This window comes from Martes martes, assembly GCF_963455335.1.
Source record: "Martes martes genome assembly, chromosome: 5".
Classification (NCBI taxonomy): Eukaryota; Metazoa; Chordata; class Mammalia; order Carnivora; family Mustelidae; genus Martes; species Martes martes.
The window spans coordinates 123,567,777-123,589,353 of record NC_137892.1 but is presented as its reverse complement, the minus strand read 5'-3'; the positions used below and the strand labels follow the sequence as shown (position 1 = coordinate 123,589,353).

General features: G+C 46.2%; 1 protein-coding gene across 1 annotated transcript in view; it reads right to left on the bottom strand.

The window, feature by feature from the left end:
- Window positions 1-21,577, bottom strand: part of CCDC69 (coiled-coil domain containing 69) — a 36,242-nt gene that overhangs the window by 5,888 nt on the left and 8,777 nt on the right. Inside the window, exons 2-5 of the mRNA XM_080803734.1 lie at window positions 15,080-15,149; window positions 12,434-12,540; window positions 11,854-11,941; window positions 782-855 (exon numbers count right to left, since the gene is read on the bottom strand). Coding sequence (XP_080659860.1) covers window positions 782-855; window positions 11,854-11,941; window positions 12,434-12,540; window positions 15,080-15,149 — 339 coding nt within the window. The remainder of the gene's footprint in view (window positions 1-781; window positions 856-11,853; window positions 11,942-12,433; window positions 12,541-15,079; window positions 15,150-21,577) is intronic.

Sequence of the window (21,577 nt, the reverse complement as noted above, 5' to 3'; positions counted from 1 at the left end):
GTGCGCTTGGGGACCATGTCTGGGTATCTGAGGCTGGTGGTGCTAGCTCGACATTGAAAGCCCACCCAAGCCGGACTCTGTACTTCCTCAGTCTTCCCTCTCCGTCCTCCCATTGCCAAGTATATTCTTGCCTCCTACATTCCCCTTCCAAGAGCTTCCCGCATCCAAACCTTGCCCAATACCTTCACGATAGAGCACACCTTTCATATGGCTCATGGGCCCCACAACTTGGCCTTTGCCTCCTCGCCAGCCTTAGTTCCCTGGTTACTCATACTCTTCCTCCCAGGGGGATCTTGGACTTTTTTCAGTTCTACAGGTAATCACATTTCCCCCTCTTCTCTATGTCTTTCAGCACACTGGGTTTTTTTTTTTTTTTTCTACCTAGGGCATGCCTCTTACATCTTTTTCATCAGAAGAATTCTAATCTATCCTTCAGGTTCCAGATAAGGTTTCATCCCTCTGGGAAGGCCCTGACCTGATAAATTGACTCAGATGCCTTCCTTCATGCTTCCGAAGCTCCCCATGTATCCACCTGCCAGCCCCGTCGCACCATGGTACCTGGCCCATGAGGTCTCCAAGATCCTCCAAGCGCAGTTCTCAGAGAAATAGGGCAACCCTGATCTGCTACCAAGTCCTCTGGAGCTAACAGCTCAATCACCACATCGAGGGGCTGGATACACAGAAGACACTCACCTCTGTCCCTCACCCCTAAGCAGAGGCCAGGAGGCTTTCCCGCAGGTCCTCCCCTCCCCCGCAGAGATGGCCATGAGTTCCCTCTCACCTGCAGGGTCTCCTTGGCCTCCTGAAAGGAGTGGGTAAGGGCTTCCTTCTCCTGCTCATGCGAGGCCCGGAGGACTGTAGGGAAAGGAGACCTCCGTGAGCTCAGACACCCAGGAACTTTACCCTAAAGCCTTCTGGCAGGCCCCATGAGGCCCGGAGAACCTGGGCAATCGGCTGGGGCCCACAGGGGCCCAGGGGCTGGGGATGGTCTTACTCATCCTTTGCTGGGCTTGCAGCTGCGCCAGAAATATAGTAGAGATTTAATGAAAGCTCATGGAAATGGAGACAAATGATATCTTGGGAGGAACTGTGAACCCTACCAGATTGTGGGACCCACCCACGCCGCACTGAGGCTAAGACCCAAAGACCCTGCAGCAAGCTTGCTCATCTGACTCGCCAGCCATGACAATGCACAGGGCCGATGTTTTGCAAGCTGGGTTACCCAAACTTGGAAACCATTAAATCATTATTTCTCAAACCAGGGCAGAGAACTACAATAAGTACATTCGCTCTGGAGCCAGGAAATCTACTTTGTTGTCATTCTGCTTCTTCCACAACCGAGGAACCTTGAGAGGATCACCTCAGATATTAAAACGTTCTACTGCAGGCACCTGGGTGGCTCAGTCATTAAGCGTCTGCCTTCTTTATTTTATTTCATTTCATTTCATTTTTTTTTTAAAAGATTTTATTTATTTATTTGTCAGAGAGAGAGAGAGAGAGAGCGAGCACAGGCAGACAGAGTGGCAGAGGGAGAAGCAGGCTCCCTGCGGAGCAAGGAGCCCGACGTGGGACTCGATCCCAGGACGCCGGGACCATGACCTGAGCCGAAGGCAGCTGCTTAACCAACTGAGCCACCCAGGCGTCCCTCATTTCATTTTTTCAGTGTTCCAGGATTCATTGTTTATGCACCACACCCGGTGCTCCATGTAATACGTGCACTCCTTAATACCCACCACCAGGCTCACCCCACCTCCCAGCCCCCTCCCCTCCAAAACCCTCAGTTTGTTTCTCAGAGTCCACAGTCTCTCATAGTTCATCTCCCCCTCCGATTTCCCTCAACTCACTTCTCTTCTCCTTCTCCCAATGTCCTCCTTCTGCTCAGGTCCTGATCCCAGGGTCCTGGGATTGAGCCCCACATTGGGCTCCCTGCTTGGTGGAGAGCCTGCTTCTCCCGCTCCTGCTTCCCTTCCTTGTGTTCCCTCTCTCCCTGTCTTTCTCTGTCAAATAAATAAATAAAATCTTTTTTTTTTAAAGATTTTATTTATTTGACCGACAGAGATCACAAGTAGGCAGAAAGGCAGGCAGAGAGAGGAGGAAGCAGGCTCCCCGCCAAGCAGAGAGCCCGATGTGGGGCTCAATCCCAGGACCCTGGGATCATGACCTGAGCCGAAGGCAGAGGCTTTAACCCACTGAGCCACCCAGGCGCCCCAAATAAATAAAATCTTAAAAAAAACAAAAAAAAAGTTCTACTGCGTCAACTGTGATATGAGTTGTTCTAAGGGATGACCCAAGGATGACGTGAGGAAAGGACACACAAGGGCTCTCCAGACTGGGCAGTGCTGTGCAGATTTGCTATTATTCCCCCAAATCAGTGTAGTTATATTTCTTATCCCACCTCCTCTACGGAGTCCCTTATGGAAAATTCCAACTTTGTCTCAACTGAAAGAAGACAATGGGGAAGTGACCAATCATTGGGTGGGATGGGAAGTAGGACAGGGAGGACAGGAAAAAAAGTGTCATATGACCAAAGGCCCAGGTAGTGGGCTTGTGTCTCAGTGGGCAGTGACAGAGAGAAAACAATGTTCATTCATATAAATGTGATAGAGCTGTCCAAAACTCAAGAGATCAGCTGTATAAAAATGACAAGCTGAATTTTTTCCAACTATGGGCTGAATCTGTTAATTTGCTGACCAAGACAATTTCTGATTCCAGGTAAGCTGGAGGATGTACGCTCCATACAGTTTGTCCTACTCCATGTAGCTATAAAACCCAGGCAGAATGGATGGGATAGCTATTCGCAGACTCTGAACAGTAAATGGTGGCAGGGAGACGTGCCAAGAAGACCAGAATTTGAAGTAGCGTGAAACCAAGAGTTTTAAACAAGACTCAGAATCTCATGTTTTCAAATATTTCAGAATATCATTTATAATTACTCAGCATGCAAATCCAAATGGCTCAGCATAAAAATCCAAAACGTCTCAGCATACAAAGAAGCAGGAAAATCTTAACTTGGCTGAGAAAGACATTCGGCAGATGCCAACACTGAGATGCTACAGATGTTGGAATTATTGACAGAGACTTTAAGACAGCTGATACAAAAATGTCTCGTGAAGTAAGGGTGAGCACTCTTGAAGAGAATGGAAAAATGGAAAGCCCTAGCAAATATATAGAAGCTATTAAAAAGAACCAAAAGGAAAGTTTAGAACTAAAAAATGTAATAAATTAAAAAACAACAACAACTCAGTGGGTGGGCTCAGTACCAGAATAGAGATGGCACAGATAAAGAGGCAGTGAACATGAATACGGATCAATAGAGATTATCCAGTCCAAACAACTGAGAGAAAAACAATTGGGAAAAAATGAGCAAATCCTCAGGGACATATAAAACAATCCAAAAAGTCTAATATTTATAGATCAAAATCTCAGAAAGAGAAGAGAAAGAGTGTGGTGCAGAAACTGTATTTGAAGAGAGAATGGTTGAATGCTTCCCAAATCTTGCAAAATAGAAACCTACCTACTGGAGACACCCACTGAACCCCAAACAGGGGAAGCCCAGGGAAATCCACACCCAAACACATCTTTTTTTTTTTTTTTTTTAAAGATTTTACTTATTTATTTTTCAGAGAGAGTGAGAGAGCACAAGCAGGGAGAGAGGCAGGCAGAGGGAGAGGGAGAAACAGGCTCTGCCCTGAGCAGGGAGCCCAGTGCAGGACTCGATCCCAGAATCCTGGGATCATGATCTGAGCCAAAGGCAGATGCTTGTCGACTGAGCCACCCAGGCAACCCCAGACACGTTATTTTTGAAAACTAATGACAAAGAAAAAATCTGGAATAGACCCAGACAAAAACAATGCATTACTTAGAGGAAACAACAGTTTGAATGACTGTGAATTTCTTATTAGAAACCTTGGAGACTAGAGAGAGTAAGAACATAAATAGGGAATTAAAAACTGCCAAAATTAAAGAACTGTAAATCTAGAAGCCCATAGCCAGTGAAAATGTCCTCAGGAACGAAGATGAAACTAAGACATTCTCAGAAGAAGAAACACTAAGATAATTTCTCATCTGCAGACCTTCTAAATGAACTGCTTAAGGAAATTCTTCAGATCAAAAAAAAAAAAAAATGATACCAAAGGCAACTTCCGAACTTCAAGAGTATAGGAAGAACAACAGAACCCTGCCTGGGTAATATAATAGCCTAGTCTTCTTCTTTTTCTCCCCTTGTGCTCTTTAAAATATGATTAATGGTAAATCAACATTATAACAGTGTAACACTGTCTGATGGGGCAGTCAGTGTATGTGGATGCCATACCTAAGACCGGTACAACAGAAAGGAGAGAGGATAGGGATCTAGAGGATAGCAGGCTTTCTTTTCTTTCTTCTTCTTCTTCTTCTTCTTTTTTTTTTTTTTTAAGATTTTTATTTTTTTATTTGAGAGAGTGGGAGTGCACAAGAAGGGGGTGAGGGGAGAGGGAGAGGAAGAAGCAGACTCCCATTGAGCAGGGAGCCTGATGTGGGGCTCGATCCCCAAACCCAGGATCATGACCTGAGCCAAAGGCAGATATCCAACCAACTGAGCCATCCAGGCGTCTTGATGGTAGGCTTTCTACATTCCCCTGGAGAGGCAGAATGTGAATTCTAAGTAGACTCAACTATTTTGTAATTCTTAGAGCAATCACACACACAAAAAGAACTATACAAGAGATATAGTAAAAAAGACCAGAGACAAGTTAAAAATGGAATACTCAAAAATGTTCAAATACTCCAAAAGAAAGCAGGGACAGGAATGTAGAGCATAAAAACAACAGACCTACATCCAACCATAGCAGTACGAACACAAACTAAATGGTCTAAACATGCTAAAGAAAAGACAGAGATTGTCAGACTGGAGCTTTAAAAAAACACCCAGCGGGGCACCTGGGTGGCTCAGTGGGTTAAAGCCTCTGCCTTCTGCTCGGGTCATGATCCCGGGGTCCTGGGATCGAGCCCCACATTGGGCTCTCTGCTCAGTGGGGAGCCTGCTTCCTCCTCTCTCTCTGCCTGCCTCTCTGCCTACTTGTGATCTCTCTGTCAAATAAATAAATAAATTAAAAAAAAACCCAAAAACACCCAGCTATGTGCTACTTACAAGAAATCCACTTGACATAGATGTCACATGTAGATCACAAGTAAAAAGGTAGAACAAGCAACATGAATCAGAGGAAAGCAGTAGTGGCTGTATTCATTTCAGATGAAGTGCACTTAAGAATAAGGAATAACGGGACGCCTGGGTGGCTCAGTTGGTTGGACGACTGCCTTCGGCTCAGGTCATGATCCCGGAGTCCCGGGATCGAGTCCCACATCGGGCTCCCAGCTCCACGGGGAGTCTGCTTCTCCCTCTGACCTCCTCCTTGCTCATGCTCTCTCTCACTGCCTCTCTCTCAAATAAATAAATTAAAAAAAAATAAGGAATAACATCAGGGATGAAGACATTGGCATTACATAATGATCAAGAGGTCAGTTCTCTAAGAAAACATGACAATCCCAAGTGCTTGTATACCTAACGAAGGAACTTTGAGATCCATGAAGCAAAAACTAACAGAACTGAAAGGAGAAATAGACAAATATACACAATTATAGTGAGGAATTTCAACACTCTTCAGCATTCAATAGAAAAAGGAGGCATAAAATCAGTAGAATATAGAAGAACTGAGCACTGTCCATATCCTGATTTAACCACTTTATAAACTACAACCTACAGTAGCAGAATACACATTTTTTTCAAGTACGCATGAAACATTCACAAGATAGACCATATCCTGAGTCGTAAAACAAGCCTTAACAAATTATAAAAGGAGCAAAATACAAACTCTGTCCTCTGACCACAATGAAATCAAACTGGAAATCAGTCACAGAAGGAGAACTACCAATCTCCAGACACTTATAAGTGTTCAATGAGCCAAAGAGGAAGTCTCAAGGGAAACTAGAACATATTTTTAACTGAACACAAATGAAAATACAACACATCAATCTGTGGGATGCAGAAATACAGGGCTTAGGGAGAAATTCGTAGCACTAAATGCTTCTGTAAGAAAAGGAGAAAGGTTTCAAATGAGTAATATAAGCTCCTAGTGTAAGAAATCATAAAAAGAAGAGTTAACGGAATATAAAGGAGCCAGGAGAAGGAAATAAACATAACAGGAATCAATGAGATTAAAAATGGAAAAATTGGGAAAAACATCAATAAAACCAAAAGCTGATTTTTGGAAAGGATTAATAAAGTTGGTAAACCTTAAGCAAGACCGACAAAGAAAAAGAGAATACACAAAGTACCAATATCAAGAAATTAAGAGGGAATATCACCACAGACACAGAAGATATTTAAAACAATAGTAAGAGACTATTATGAGCAATACTAAGCATATAAACCTGATAACTTAGATGAAATGTACCAATTCCTGAAAAACCACGAACTGCCAAAACTCACCTAAGATAAAACACATCACCTGGGCATTCCTATAATTACTAAAGAATTCAAATTTGTACTTAAATACTTTCTGGAATACAAATATTTGAGAACAGATGGTTTCATTCACAAATTCTATTGAACATATAAAAATGATACCATACAAGTTCTATACAATCTCTTCCAGAAATGAAAGATGAAGGGACAGTTCTCAACTCATTCCATGGGGCAAGAAAACCTTGAAACTAAAACCAGACAGATAGTACAGAACAACAGCCCTCATGAATACAAACACCTTCAGTAAAATATTAACAAATCAAGTTCAGCAATACATAAAAAAGAATACATTAACGTGACTGAGTAGGGTTTATGCCAGGAATACAAGGCTAGTTCAAAATTTGAAATTCAAATCAATGTAATCCACGATATTAACAGTCCGAAGAAGAAAAATCACACAATTATATGGGTCATAGATCTAAATGTAAAACTTAAAACCATACAAATTTTGGAAGACAACATAGAAGATCTTTGTTGCCTGGGGTTAGAATTTCTAAGATATGATACCTCAAGCATAGTGAATGAAAGAAAAAATAATACATTTAGAATTTATCAACATTAAAAGCTTTGCTTTATAATATACATTGTAAAGGGAATGAGAAAAAAAAAACCCTCCAGCCTAGGGGAAAATATTTGCAAATACAAAGGACTTGCATCCAAAATACATAAAGATCTCTCAAAACTCAACAGTAAGAACAAGCAAGCTACGGAATGGGTAAGAGATTGGAATGGATATTGGACCAGATGATACCCAGACAGTGAGTAAGCACAAGAAGAAATGGTCAACATCCTTAGTCATTACTTAAATGCAAATCAAATCCATGATGAGATATCACCACACACCAGTTAGGATGGCTAAAACTTAAAAGAAAAATTGGCAAGTGTTGGGCGAGAAGGAAGAGTGGAACTCCTATATGGCTCACAGGAAGGCGGCATCATGGCCACTTAGGCAACCAGTTTCCGGTTTCCCATAAAGCTCAACATATACTTATCATATGGACGCTCTATCGTACTCCTGCACTATTTACCCAAGAGAAATGGAAATTTAGGAACACACAGAAATCTGTACGTGAATGTTCAGAAGAGGATCTATTCACATTCGCCTTGAAATGGAAACAACCGAAATGTCCTACAAGTGAATGAGTAAACAATGGAATACAACCCAGCAGTGGGGGAAAAAACCTGAACTTTTAATACATGTAACTTGGACGAATCTCAAAGATATCACGATGAGGGCTGCCTGGGTGGTTCAGTCAGTTAGTTAAGCATCTGACTTCGGTTCAAGATCCCAGGGTCCTGGGAGGGCGCCCCATGTCTGGCTCCTTGCTTAGCGGGGAGTCTGCTTGTCTCTCTGCCCCTCTCCCATTCATGCTCCCTCTCTCTGTCTCTCTCAAATAAATAAATCAATAAAATCTTTGAAAAAAAAAAGATGCCATGAAGAGTGAAAGAAGCCACTATCAAAAATCAGGTATTACTTTGTTTATAAAACAACCTTGAAAGGACAAAACTATAGGGATGGGGAGCAAATCAGTGGGTGCCTGTGTGGTAATTCCACACAGAGGAATTGGGAGTAGTGGTGGAATTGAGGACAGAAGGACAGCCTGAGGGGCACCTGGGTGGCTTAGTCAGTTAAGCATCTGACTCTTGGTTTCCACTCAGGTGGTGATCTCGGCCTCCTGGGATGGAGGCTCCTGTCAGTCTCCTTCGTTCGGTGCAGAGTGCTGGGTATTCTCTCTTTCTCTCCCTCTGCCCCTTCCCCTGCTTGTGTGCTTTCTCTCTCTTTCTAATAAAATAAAATAAAATCTTCTTAAAAAAGGATAGCCTGAGAGAATTTGGGGGAGTTGGAACTGTTTTGTGTCAGATTACGGTGTGATTACGTGAATGTACACCTGTGTTAGAATTTAGGGAACTGTATACCAAAACAGTCAATTTTACTGTATGATAATTTAAAAAATAAAAAAAAAAGAGAAAATAAAAGACAACAAAGCATAGTCAAAGGTGAAAACCACCACTAGCTTCTCCCAGTTATCTATGTACTGTCCCCCAAACACATAAAATCCTATATTTTCCTTCCCACTATGTTTTTATTTATTCATTTAACACACACCGGTGTACCACCTAATATAAGGCAAGTGATTTAGAAATAACTATGTAGGAATTCTAACTGATGGGAAGAACTCAAGACAAACAGTCCCTTCTCCTATGGGGTTTTTCCATGAGGAAATTTTTCTTATCAATATATTTATAATATACTAAAAATAGTATCACACCAATGCATGGAGAACAGAGCTGTTTTCCTACAACAGCGTCCTGACAAGGGGAAGGTAGATTTTAGAGATATGGAAAGTGACCTGAGGTTCAAGGTAGCTTCTAGAGATACAGAAACAGAGCTGAGGTTGAGTGACAGGCCCAACATTGCACAGCGCGTTAGAATTAAAACACAGCTCTTCAGATTCCCAGGGCTAGGGCTTCAAATCCATTCCAAAACATTTTGTGCTAATGTTGCAATATGTTTCAAGAATCCTAAAATTGTTCAGACCTCTGTTCTAGTTATTCCATTTCTGGGAATCTAAGGACATAATCGTGAAATGTGGGCACATCTTTATGCAAAAGACGTTTAGTGCGGTGTTATTTACAGCAGTTAAAATCTGGAAGTCTAGACTCAAGATATAAGGAAAACCATGTATGCAATGGCCTAACTTTATCAACATTTACAAGCAGCATAATTATTTGGAAACATGTTGGAAACAATGTTAAATGAAAAGAACAGGATCTAAAATTTTACACATAAAATAATCCTAACTGGGGGGCACCTGGGTGGCTTAGTGAATTGATTGTCTGACTTTTGGTTTCAGCTTAGGGCATGATCTCAGGGTCGTGAGATCGATCGAGCCCTAAGTTGGGCTCTGTATGGAGTCTTCTTGAGATTCTTCCCCCTCCTACTCCCATCTCCCTGTTCCTCCCCCTGCTTGTGCGCGCTCTCTCTCTCTCTCAAATCTATCTATTTAAAAAAATAGTCCTACCTATATTTTTAAAAGACAGTTCTCGAGAAAGACCATGCAAATACCAGTGATGAAAGGAAACACTGGTATAACATTTCTAGGTCTGTTTCAGTAACATTAAAAATGTACCCAACAGGGCGCCTGGGTGGCTCAGTGGGTTAAGCCTCTGCCTTTGGCTCAGGTCACGATCTCAGGGTCCTGGGATCGAGCCCCGCATTGGTCTCTCCACTCAGCGGGGAGCCTGCTTCCCCCTCTGTCTCTGCCTGCCTCTCTGCCTACTTGTGATCTCTCTATCAAATAAATAAAATCTTAAAAAAAAAATGTACCCAACCTTCTCCAAAGAAGACATACAGATGGCCAAAAAGCACATGAAAAGATGCTCAGCATAATTAGGCATTAGGGAAATAGAAATCTAAACCACCATGAGCTACCACTCCAGCTTCACTAGGATGGCAACAATAGCAACTATAATGACAAGGGAAAATGACAAGGACTGGCCACGATGTGGGGCAATTGGAACCCTTGGGCGTCGCTGGTGGGGACGCAGAGCGGCGCTGCTGCTGTCGCAGACTGTTTGGCTGTCTCTCACAAAGCTGAGCACAAATTTGCTGAGTAACCCCACAAATCTACCGCTGGGAAGACACCCAGGGAACCGAAAGTGGGTGTCCAAGCAGGTGCTCGTACTAGCGGCACTATTCACAGTTGCCAAAGGGTGGAGGCAGCGCAGGTGTTCATCAACTTTACAAAGTGTGTTTACGAAGTGTGGCGTGTCCGTGCCAATGAGAACAGAATATGACTCAGCCATAAAAAGGAATGGACTAGCTTTTAAAATGGGAGGGAAAAAAAGAAATAGTGCAAATGTACAGTGCCACAGGGATATGCCCAGCAAACATTGTGCTGGGTGAAGAAGCTGGACTCGGGGGGCCACAGATGGCATGATGTCATTTAGTGAGTGTCCCAAACAGACGAAACCATGGCCAGAGAGTGGACTGGTGGCTGCCAGGAGCTAGGAGGCTGGGGAGGGGCAGGAAGTGACTGCTTGGTGGGGACAGGACTCACTGTCAGGGTGATGAGGGTGTACTGGAACGGGATGGGGTGACAGTGGCAGGGCACTCTGGATGTATGAAATGTCACTAATGGTAACCGTCTTACGTGTATTTTACCAAAATAAAAAAAAAATACATAAACTTTGTCACACCACTTCTACTAGAAGGTTATTCTAAAGATAAAATCACGAATGTGGCCGGGATTTTACAAGACAGTGTTCACTGTGGAAGTATCATTGCTATTATAAACAATGGCAGAAGTTTGAAATCACCCAAATGCCTAACGAACGGGGCTCAGTTAAATGAACAAGGGCTGACATTGGAAGGATATGTAATTACTAAAACTTCTGCTATAGAAGTTTAATGACAAGATGTTAGTAGAAGTCAAAGTGAGAACAATTTATCTCCTTCCCTCCAAAGTCTGTGTGTGTATGTGTGTAGATGAATATCCCAGGTAAACACACACACACACACACACACACACACACACACACAGAATGAAAGGGATCTATATCAAAGGGGTAACAGGGACTAGTTCTGGTGGAATTACATACAATTTTAATTTTCTCAATAAGAAAATAGTAAGTACTAACAATTGTTCGCTTAGTATCTTGTGAAATATTAGGTACTGTTCTAAATCTTATCTATATGTGCATCAAATCATTTAATTCTCATAAAGACCCTACGAACGAAGTTAACCCAATTCTTCAAGGGTACACAGCCAGTGAGAGTAAGAGGAGAGGCTGGGATCCCAACCCAGGGACTGTACCTGGAGAGCCTGAGGTCCTAACCATGATGCTTTAAGATCATTTTGTTTAACCCATAGATTCTAAACTTTTATGATGGTCACATCACACTATAAAAGGGATAAAAGTATTTGAAAAAAATAACCTAACTATAAATTTTAAGACCTGTCATTGTTGTAGGAAAGGAATATAGATATTTAAAAATTCTATTTGTCTAGATTTTTCAAATTTCTTTAAGGAATATGAATTGCTTTTAAAATGGAAAGGGAAAAAAAAAATCTCTCCACTAAGGTTAGACAAAGCATGGTGTCAGTTTTAAAGTCATGTCCAAAAGGACAAGTCCAAAGACCCTGAAGACCCCAGTCCCTGAAGCAGCCAACTCTTTGTGGACCAGAGGCACGAGGGGGCAGCCAGAGGCAGGGGGAGGGCCCAGCGGTGGGAGGGAGGGGCTAGAGACAGGAGGTGGCAGCCAGTGGGAGTCCCCCTGTGAACTCGGAAGGTGGGGACAAAAGAAGGGGCCCTCCACACCCTTGGTAGCGAAGAATCTCCATCCTTACCTTGCAGGGTCTCCTCATGCTCTCCCTCCAGGACTCTTCTCTGTTCATCTAGTTTCTCTTGAAGCTCTAGCTTCCTGTCCTTCTCCGCCTGGGGACAGGAGGTGGCCCCCAGCATGAGAGCGAGCAGGTTCAATGCAGCCCCCCTCATTCACACACCAGCGCCTGGAGCTTCGTAGAGGTTGGTGATTAGAGTCCCATCCCACCATCTGAGCGATGGGCACAAGACCATCAGGACACAGCAGGTGTCGCTGACTCTGCCTTCTTTAGATCTTAGAAGGGGGCTCCCAGAGAACAGTCTAGGTGGGAGGGATGTAGGAGTCTTCTCATCTTGATGCCCACTCCAGGCAGGAAGTCTTTCTACTGTGTTAGTGTTTCCCAATCTTGCACCGCATACCATGAATACAATGAATTATATGAAAGCCATTACAAATATTTATTCAAAAGATAAAGAACTTCCTTCTTGGTACAGGCATAAGAGTTGGTTAGAACACCCAAATCCAAAGGTGGTCCTCATTCTGGCATAGAGCAAGGTTGACTGAGCAAGAGGAAGCGGGAAGGGTTGTGTGTCGCCCGGTCTCACCTGTTGTGCCCATTTCTTCCTGTCCTCTTCGTGTTGCAGGAGAATTCTGGTTATCTCCTTCTGGTACTCCTCAGCCTCCTCAGATGCGCAGAGCTGGACGGCTGGGGCTACAGGTGAGGAAGCAAAAAAATCACACAGAGCCGGGGTGAGGCCAGGGTCTTCCCTATGGGAAGCCAGGGCGAAGGGGCGAGAACTCCAGGCTCCACCTCAAGAATGGTGTCAGTTGGGAGCAACCTCCAGTGGCAGCCACTCACATCTCTCTGGCTTGGGAGACCCTCCTCAGTGCGGGGGGCCAGTGGTCTCATTCTGCCCCCTACGGTCCGCAGCAGAGCTGGTAACTCACAGGATGGACTCAGCCCATAACAATGCTGTTTGCTCGCACAAATATCTAAAGTAAAAAAAGGGGGGCACCTGGTTGGCTTAGTCGGTTAAGCGTCTGCCTTTGGCTCAGGTCATGATCTCGGGATCCTGGGATTGAGTCCCGCACTGGGCTCCCTGCCCAGTGGGGAATCTGCTCCTCCTCCTCCCCGGCCCCCCGACTTAGGCTCTCACACTCTCTCTCTCTGAAATAAATAAATAAAATCTTTTAAAAAATGAAGTAAAAAAAAAAAAAAAGTTGCCAAGACTTAATAACTGGGCAACTTTTACTTCATACACAGATTTCCAAGTTTTCTTGAAGAAGCCAAAGGCCTGGCAGTGTGTACCTTTGTGCCAACCAGGACCCAACGCCAAGGCACAGCTGTCTCCTGCTTCATCCAGGACGGGGCTCTGCTGTCTGCCACAGACCTCGCCTGTCTCTCCTGAGGGCGCACTGAAGGGGCCACTTCACCACCTGCTTTGCCTGCTGGGATCTGTGAGTGTCTGAGTGTGGGACCCCTAACCTTTAGCATCCCCCCACCAAAATGGAGGCAGAGGGGCTGCTGTGAGTGGGAAGCAGATGCAAACAGGAAGTCTAGCCCTTGCTTATGGAAACTCCAGAAAAGGGCCCTGCCAATGCCACTCTGAGTCCAGCAGGCTCTGGGTGTGCCCTAAGGCATGCCCCACCCTCTCTGAGCCTCAGTTACCCAATATGGGAAATCAGGATAATAATAACACCTAGCTCACAGGACTATGGAGATAATCAAATCAGGAAACGATGGTAACAGAAATAACACCAGCAAGGTAAGGAATACTGAGAGCTTACTGTGCCCAGGAACATGCCAGCCTTGTTCCAGGGGCCTCACGGGGAACACGTCGTCCTCACAACAATCCAGTGTGGTGGGGACTACATTTATCCCCATTTCACAGAAGAGGAAACTGAGGGACAGAGAAGTTATGCAACTAGCCCAGGATCACACCGTTCATAGTCGGGGCCCGGGCTGGAACCTGCACAGTCTGATCTCATGGCAGGACCTCCTGACGGCCACCTCACCCTGCCTGCTGATGCACACAGAGCAGGAAGCATCGTGTCAGGCATTTAGAGATAGCTCAATAAATGTGGTTTTGTTTACTGAATGCTCTCTGGAGAGTCATTATTGCTCCTGACAACCCTTAGAGGGGGTGGCATCACGAATATAGTTGGCATTGTCATTAATGGTCATATTATTTTTGCAGAGCACCAGGGGCAGGGTTGGCAAAGAGCATGAGGAAAAAGCTGAGGAGTGGGGCTGCGAGCCAGGAAGCCAGCCCTGGGCTGCCTGTCAGGATGGGGGTTGGGGGGAGTGAGTCAGTGCCCTGGGTCCTGGGGGACGGCCATGGTCAATTTCAGGGAACCCCAGACTCTCACAAACCATTGGGCTCAGGGTCCCAAACGTTGGTCCACAAGACCAGTACCTGGACTAGCCCTGGCCAGGGAGAGGCTTAGAACAAAGACAGACCGTCACCACCAGGACAGAGTCTTCAGCCCCACTCCCAGGGACTCTTGTTGAGCTGGTCTGCGGCAGGGCCCCAGAATGCGTAACTTTGAAGTTCCCCCAGGTAATTCTTATGCACAGGCAGATTACAGAGCCTCTGAATTCGGGTCCAGTTGCTTATCTGGTATTTAAACGTCGTCTACAATGGCCCCGCCAGTCTCCAGTCTGTAACTGAACCCTTTCAGAGATGGAGAGCTCATTTCATTACTAGGTAGCTCTGGCGGTTTTAAATCAACAATCATACAAAACATCCTTTGAGATTCAACTGAATTCTGCCTGCCTGTTTCTGCCACCTTGAGGCCTTTGTACTGACCTCTGGGTCACACTGAACAAGGCTTATCTTTCTTCTCTCTGAGGGCACTGCAGACACTTAGGGAGACCTGTTGTGTTTTATTGCAACATCTTCTTTCCAGGTAGAACATCCTTTGCTCCTTTAAGTCCTCTTTACAGTACTGGGTTCCAGATTCCTCACCAGCCTGATCTGTCTCCACTGTTCTCCCTCCAATTTTTCTGGATTCTCCTGAAAAGGTACTTTACAGAAATAAACTCAGCACCCCAGGTGTAGTATCAGTAGCCAGGAAGAGGCAAGTACAAGTCAGGAGTATCACCTCCTTGATTTTAGACATGATACTGCTATTAATGTAACCTACCTAAGATCTCATGAGATAATTAAATAGCTGTATCAGCTTTGTTGATTATAAAGTAGGAAACCTTATGAAGGGTAGGAAGGGCATTTATGGGGCTGGCTACTCACCTGTATCCCCATTGAGGGGACCTAGTTCCTGTGGCTCTGGTCTGGGTGGCTGATCTGGTTTTGGGCGCCTCTGGAAGAAATGAGACAACAGTGAGGTGAAGGTAGAGGGTAGGAGGTCAGTGTAAGGATGGATGCTATAGTAGGATCCTTCCAAAGGCAAGACGGGACCGACGTCCAGCTATGCCAGACCTTGCCTTGGATCTAGTTACTTAGGCTGCCTCCCTCACTAGCCAAAGGCAGCACTAGCTCTGTGGAGAAGGGGTTCCCTGAGTAGGATTTCTCATCATTACCAGGGAAACCCTCAGTGGGGAGTTTGCCGCTGGTTGACCTCTCCTTAGATTCTCGTGGTTTGTGCCATCACCCATGAGGCCCTCCCCACCTCTTCCTTCTTCCAGCTCTTGGCCAGACCTTTTGCTATTACCCTCAACCCAATTACAGCTGAAACTTCCCACCCTCTAGTTCAGAGACAATTACCCTTTCCTCTCAGGAACTATGGTTACCACAACTTCTTTCCAAGTTCCCTGTATTCGGGGCAAAGCATCAGAACTCCAAGCCGTGGGGTGGGGGGTGGGGAGCACCCAGGTAGCCCAGTTGGTTAAGCCTCCAGCTCTTGGTTTAGGCTCAGGTCATGATCTCAGGGTCCTGGGATCGAGCCCAGTGTGTCACTCCACGCTCAGCTCAAGAGTCTGCTTGTCCCTCTCCCTCCCCTTCTACTCTTCCCCATGCTCGCACTCTCCATCTCTCTCTCAAATGAGTAAATAAATTCTTGAGGAAGAAGAAGAAGAAGAAAAATGATGATGAGGAGGAGGAGGAGGAGGAAGGGAAGGAGAAGAAGAAAAAGGAAAACTCTGGGTGTGGAGTCTCCTTAAGATTCTCTCCCTTGGGTACACCTGGGTGGCTCAGTCGGTTGAGCCACTGCCTTCAGCTCAGGTCATGATCCCAGGGTCCTGGGATCGAGTTCCGCATCAGGCTCCTTGTCCAGCAGGGAGCCTGCTTCTCTCTCTGTCTCTGCCTGCCACTCTGCCCCCTTCCCCCTCCCTCCCTCTCTAAAAAAAAAAAAAAAAAAGAAAGAAAGAAAGAAAGAAAAGAAAGAAAAAATAGAGAGATACTTAAAAAAAATAAGTCATCCTGTGGAAAGGGTATGAAAATGTTCAATTAACTGTACTTTTTACTCTGGTCACAGATTTTTAAAAGTCAGTTATTGCATACAATTATTAACAATATCCTGAACTCAAGAATGATTGACCTGCTGTTAGAAAGCGTACTTCTGCTTGGGGAAGGAAGGTGAGTCAAGGGCGGGCTTCTACAACCTTCTGTTCCTGCCCCACAGTGCCCAGCACAGAGTCTGGTGCAGCTGGAGCCCCTGGCAGATGGAACAAGACACGGTGCCTTCCCCCAGCCCTTGGGGGCCGGCATCCCTGACAGCTGAGGTCTCCTTCCACTGGGTGAAGGGTGAAGACCTGAAGACTCGGCTCTCCTGCCCACGAGAGAGGGGATGCCCGGCCCAGGCCCAAGTCAGGGAAATTGTCAAAGCAAGTCTGGGGAAGTGACAGGAGCCAGCCTTTGTACCCCGGGCTGTAGGAAGGAGGGAGATCAATAGGTGTCTCATCCCCATTGCCACCACTGGTTACGCTAACCTGGGGGTGTTTTCATGGGATTGAGAATTCCCGGATTCTAGTCCCAGCTCTTCTATAACCCTGGACAAATCTCTTCCCTCCTCTGGGTTCCTGCCCCCTCCTTTGCTAGGTATAGAGTCAAGAAGGTCTTAGTGGATCCCCGTGGGGTTCCAACTCTTAGCCTCTGACCTCTGCTCCTCTCCATAGTACTCACAGCCAAGTTTATCACAGGAAACCCAGGGAGTGCTGTGCCTAGATGGGAAACTCAACATTAGAACCAGGTCTCAGCACAGTAGAGACAGAAGCAATGTGGTTAAGAACCCCGGGATTCCAGGGGCGCCTGGATGGCTCAGCTGGTGAAGCATCCAGCTCTTGGTTTCGGCGTAGGTCATGATCTCGGGGCTGTGGGATCAATCCCCAAGTCAGGCTCTGGGCTCAGCATGGAGTCTGCTTCTCTGCCTCTGCCCCTCCCTACCTCTAAAATAAATAAATAAACAAAAACTTTTAAAAAATTAAAAAAAAAAAAACTCTAAAAAAAAAAAAAGAATTACCCACACCAGGATTCAAATCCTAAATGTAACACTGTGTGACTGCATGGCCTCTCTACGCCTGGGTTTCCTCAGGAGGTCGTTTTAAGGATTAGATGGGATAATGGCCCTAGAGTGTCTGGCATATTCTGAGAGCTCAAACATTGCCTGAGTTTATTATGTTCTGTCTGGAAAGCAGGGCAAGAACAAAGGCCCTGTAGTGCTTTGGTAGCTCTCCCTCAGACTGGCCTGAAGTAAGATCATCGAGCTCATGAAAAACTGTCTTCTGCCAGATCACCACCGCAGAAGGATGAAAAACTCTCCCCCACTAACAGCTTCTGGACCACAGGCAGGACAGGACCCTGCGCTCAAGTCCCCAGATCCTGACAAAATGACTCCCAGGATTACAGCTTCCAGCGATGTCCAAGACTTATCACCAGGACGCCTGGGTGGCTCAGTCAGTGAAGCGTCTGCCTTCAGCTCAGGTCATGATCCCAGGGTCCTGGGATCGAGTCCTGCCTTGGGCTCCTTGCTTGGTGAGGAGTCTGCTTCTCCCTCTCTGTCTGCCTGCCTCTCCCCCTGCTTGTACTCACTCTTTCTACTTATATGACTTAAAAAAAAAAAAAAAAAAAAGACTCACCACCATCTGTTCTCAGGCGAACATCCTCTTCTTTCTCCCTATTTCTTCAATAAATATTTGTAAACATCTCCCTCCAATTATAGTAGTAGTAATAATAGATCTATTTATTAATTACTGGGACATTACATATACTTCCTTATGTTGTACTTTTTCAAATATATTATGAGCCTTTACGATACGGCATTAAGTGTTCTGTAGATATATTAATTCGAATGACTCAAATATTACATCTTTGTGAACGAGTTCAATCGTTTAACAATCTGCATGAATACTTCATTTATTTCCATTTCTTAATTTCCGAATTATGCTTTCACTAATCACTTGCTGATTTATATGATTTTTTTTACCCATCCAAAACCACCGGCTTTACCCTCTGTAAAGGTTCTACCCATGAATGCACCCACTGTTGGCGCACGACAAGGACAGTTTCACGGCAGCCCTGACAACAGGGACTAACTAGTATTACTTCTTTAAAAAAACTGGCAAATTTGCTAGACCCAAACCAAACAAGCCTGTTGTACTCCTGGCCCCAGTGGGCACATCCCTGTGTTCGAAGCCATCCTGAGGCATTCATCCCAGCATGACGCACCCTCCATGGTTCCTCAGGCTTCCAGACTGAGCACCTGTCATGTTTCCTCTCTGTCTCTCCCCAGCACTGAGTTAGTCCCCAGCAGCTCTGTGCCTGGGTGCCTGCTCGGACACCCATGTGGGGATCTACCTGGCTCCCTATGTTTCTCCAACGAGGCCAAGGGGCTCCTTGAGGACAGGGACCATGTTTCAAACATGGATTTGTCCCAGCATCTGCTATGATGCCCAGAACACTATTTCTAGGAATGTGGTCTCTAGATCTCCTGTATTAGGACCTCCTGGAATCTTTGCTTTACACAGCCTCTGGCGCCCAGTTCTAGACCCACAGGATCCAAGGGTGGTGGGTGTGCTGGGGAGCTCTAATCAGCCAGTCTATGCAGGCAGCTCTGATGCTCACAGGAGCCTGAGGACACGTAGCCCAGAGCTGAGCAGGAATTGATAAGGACATGAAAAATCCGCAGGCTGGGGCTCGGGCAGCTCCCTCCTCAGAAGCCACTGAGCAGAGATCACCCTGTGGTGGGAGAGGACAGGAGCTGGGAGACGGACACAAGAATTTCCCCTTCCAAAAGCAGAGCAGGGAGGTCCAGGGCTGGGGTCAGTCATCCAGACTGAGCTCTGGAAAAGGGAGAGCAGGGTCAGTGGGGTTTCCTGAGTCAACAGAAACTGGGAGAAGACAGCGAAAGGGGGGCAGCTGGCAGCACAGGATGTAGGGAGAACCCAGGACTGGGGGAGACACCAGGAGACCCGGGTTCCAGCTTTCCTATGAGACTTTGCTGGACCTCAGTTTCTCTATCTGCCACACGTCAGGGTCGGAACAGGTGTTCTGTTCGTTCTTCCAAATGCCAGGACAGCCCTTCCACTATGGAGGCCGGAAACAGCGCCCTTGTCTCTTGGTAACACACACCCAGTTCTGGTCCGGCCCAGACCAGAGCCCTGCTTTGAGTCCAACCTGAAACGAACCTGGTCTGTGGCAGGATGTGGCTGCCAGATACGGTGCAGAGTCTGGGTAGAGTGGGAGCGCGGTGGCTAGAGCTGTGGAGAAGCCAGATGAGCTCACATCGGGTCCAGTGAGACCCCCAAGGATATGCTTGCATTTCTAATGGTAAATCGACAAACTGGAATGCATCCAAACGGAGCTGACGACACATGGAAGGAGCCCCAAACCAGATTACAGGAGCTACTGTTAACAATCGTTGGTCAGCCTCAAGAACAGGTGAGAAAACCTGGCTGCTGCCTTCAAATCTCTGCCTTCAAATCTCATGAGGTAGAAGCTGCTAGTGTGTGGTCCGCAGCCTCGGAGGGCAGGCTTGTGGTTAAGGACTAGAAGTTCCAAGAAGTTTCAGTTCAACATGAAGTAGAATTTCAGAACTATCCCAGACAGAGATAGGCTGCCTTACTAGAGTTGGGGGTTTGGTAGTGGTATGAGTTTCCTGTCACTGGTAGCATGCAAGAAAGGCAAACTTCATTTTGCAGGTTGAATGGCATGATCACAGAGAACCTTCAACTCCGACAGTCTATAATTCTATAAAGCATCCTTGATGTTCAGCAAGTTAAGCCCTCTGGTAAGGGTTAAAGTTCAGGTGGTGTGTGAAAGCCACCAGCATGAACACGACCTTGGAGGGTTCTGTTGAATGTTCTCCAGGTTGTAGTACTTTGGGGTGAATTTCCAGAGTCCTGTACTAAAGCCTTTGGGGCAGACGCCTCAATTTCCCTCATACTGTGAGCCGCACCAGGCTACCGTGAGTAAGGCAGAAGCCGTTCAGACAGAAGCTGCCCAGCCATTCCTTATGTTGGGGCCCCTGCTAGGATGGGAATCAAGAGCAGCCCTGAGGATGGCCCAGGCTTTCCTGACCACACTTGGTCTCACTTCCCTGTAGGGACCATCACACCATGCTTTCCAAGGGCCTTCGGGCTTTGTGTATTTCTGATTGAGTGGTATCAGTCAGAGTGGTCCTCATTATTTCTGCTTCGCTTAGAGAATTTAGTAATCAAAGGACCTGTAAGAGTTACCTAGCTCTTGGGTGCCTTAGGTGGCTCAGTTGGTTAAGCATCTGCCTTTGGCTCAGGTCATGATCCCAGGGTCCTGGGATCGAGCCCTACATCAGGCTCCTTACTCCACAAGGAGTCTGTTTCTCCCTCCACCCCTCCTCCTGGTCATTCTCTCAATCTCTCTCTCTCTCTCAAATAATAAATAAATAAAATTTTCAAAAAAAAAAAAAAAGTCACTAGTTCCTTTCCTGTCCCCTGGTTTCACTCAGCCACAGAGTTCTATCACATCCATTCTGGCTGAGGAATGCTTCCTGGGACCCAGAAGGCAGGGTTGGAAGGATCCCTGAAGACTATTTATTCCAATCCCAGCTTCCTATTCCCAGATGGAGAAACTGAGGCCCGGAGGTGGGATGGACAACACTTGTCAGAAGCCACAAAGCAGGGGAGCAGAGCCCTAATGAGAATCCAGATTCAAGGGGGAGCCTGGAGGCCCTTCCATTTCCTTTATGCATATGCCAGATTGATCCCCATAGCCAAAGAAGAGAGGACAGACCAGATCCATAGCCTCAGGGGACTCAGGTCACACCCCTGTGCTGTATCAGAGCTGCCTTTCCGGTGTCTAGACTCAGTGTGGGTGGGGCCCGCACCAGTAGTTTCAGAATCTTAACAACCCCTGGGCAGAGCCTATTGGCTAAAGGGAGAGGCAGGAAGGAGGGGTGGGGTGGTGCGGGGGCCCAGAGGGCCCCCTCCAGAAGGGGGAGGAAAGGCAGGGCCTAAAAGTTCAAGGCTGTTGAGAAATATGAGCATTCACACCCAAATCACAGAGGCTCTGTTGGAAGATCATCTTAAAGACACAGGTCTCAGCTTCCCTATCTCTAAGATGGACAGGCAGAAGCATTTTGCCCAAGTAATGCCTGAATTTGATTTCATTTTCACCGTGCTGGGGACACTGAAGATTCAGTTCATCTCATTCATGTTTCAGCATGTGGCGTCAGCATCGCCCATTGCGTGCCCCAGGACAGACCAGCATGGCTAGGAGATCACGGTGGCCTAACGGTTGGAGGGCCAGCCTGCACCACTCAGCTCCGCTGTGGGGCACCGCGCATTGTCGGAACACCTGTGATGGCCCCAGCGCTCC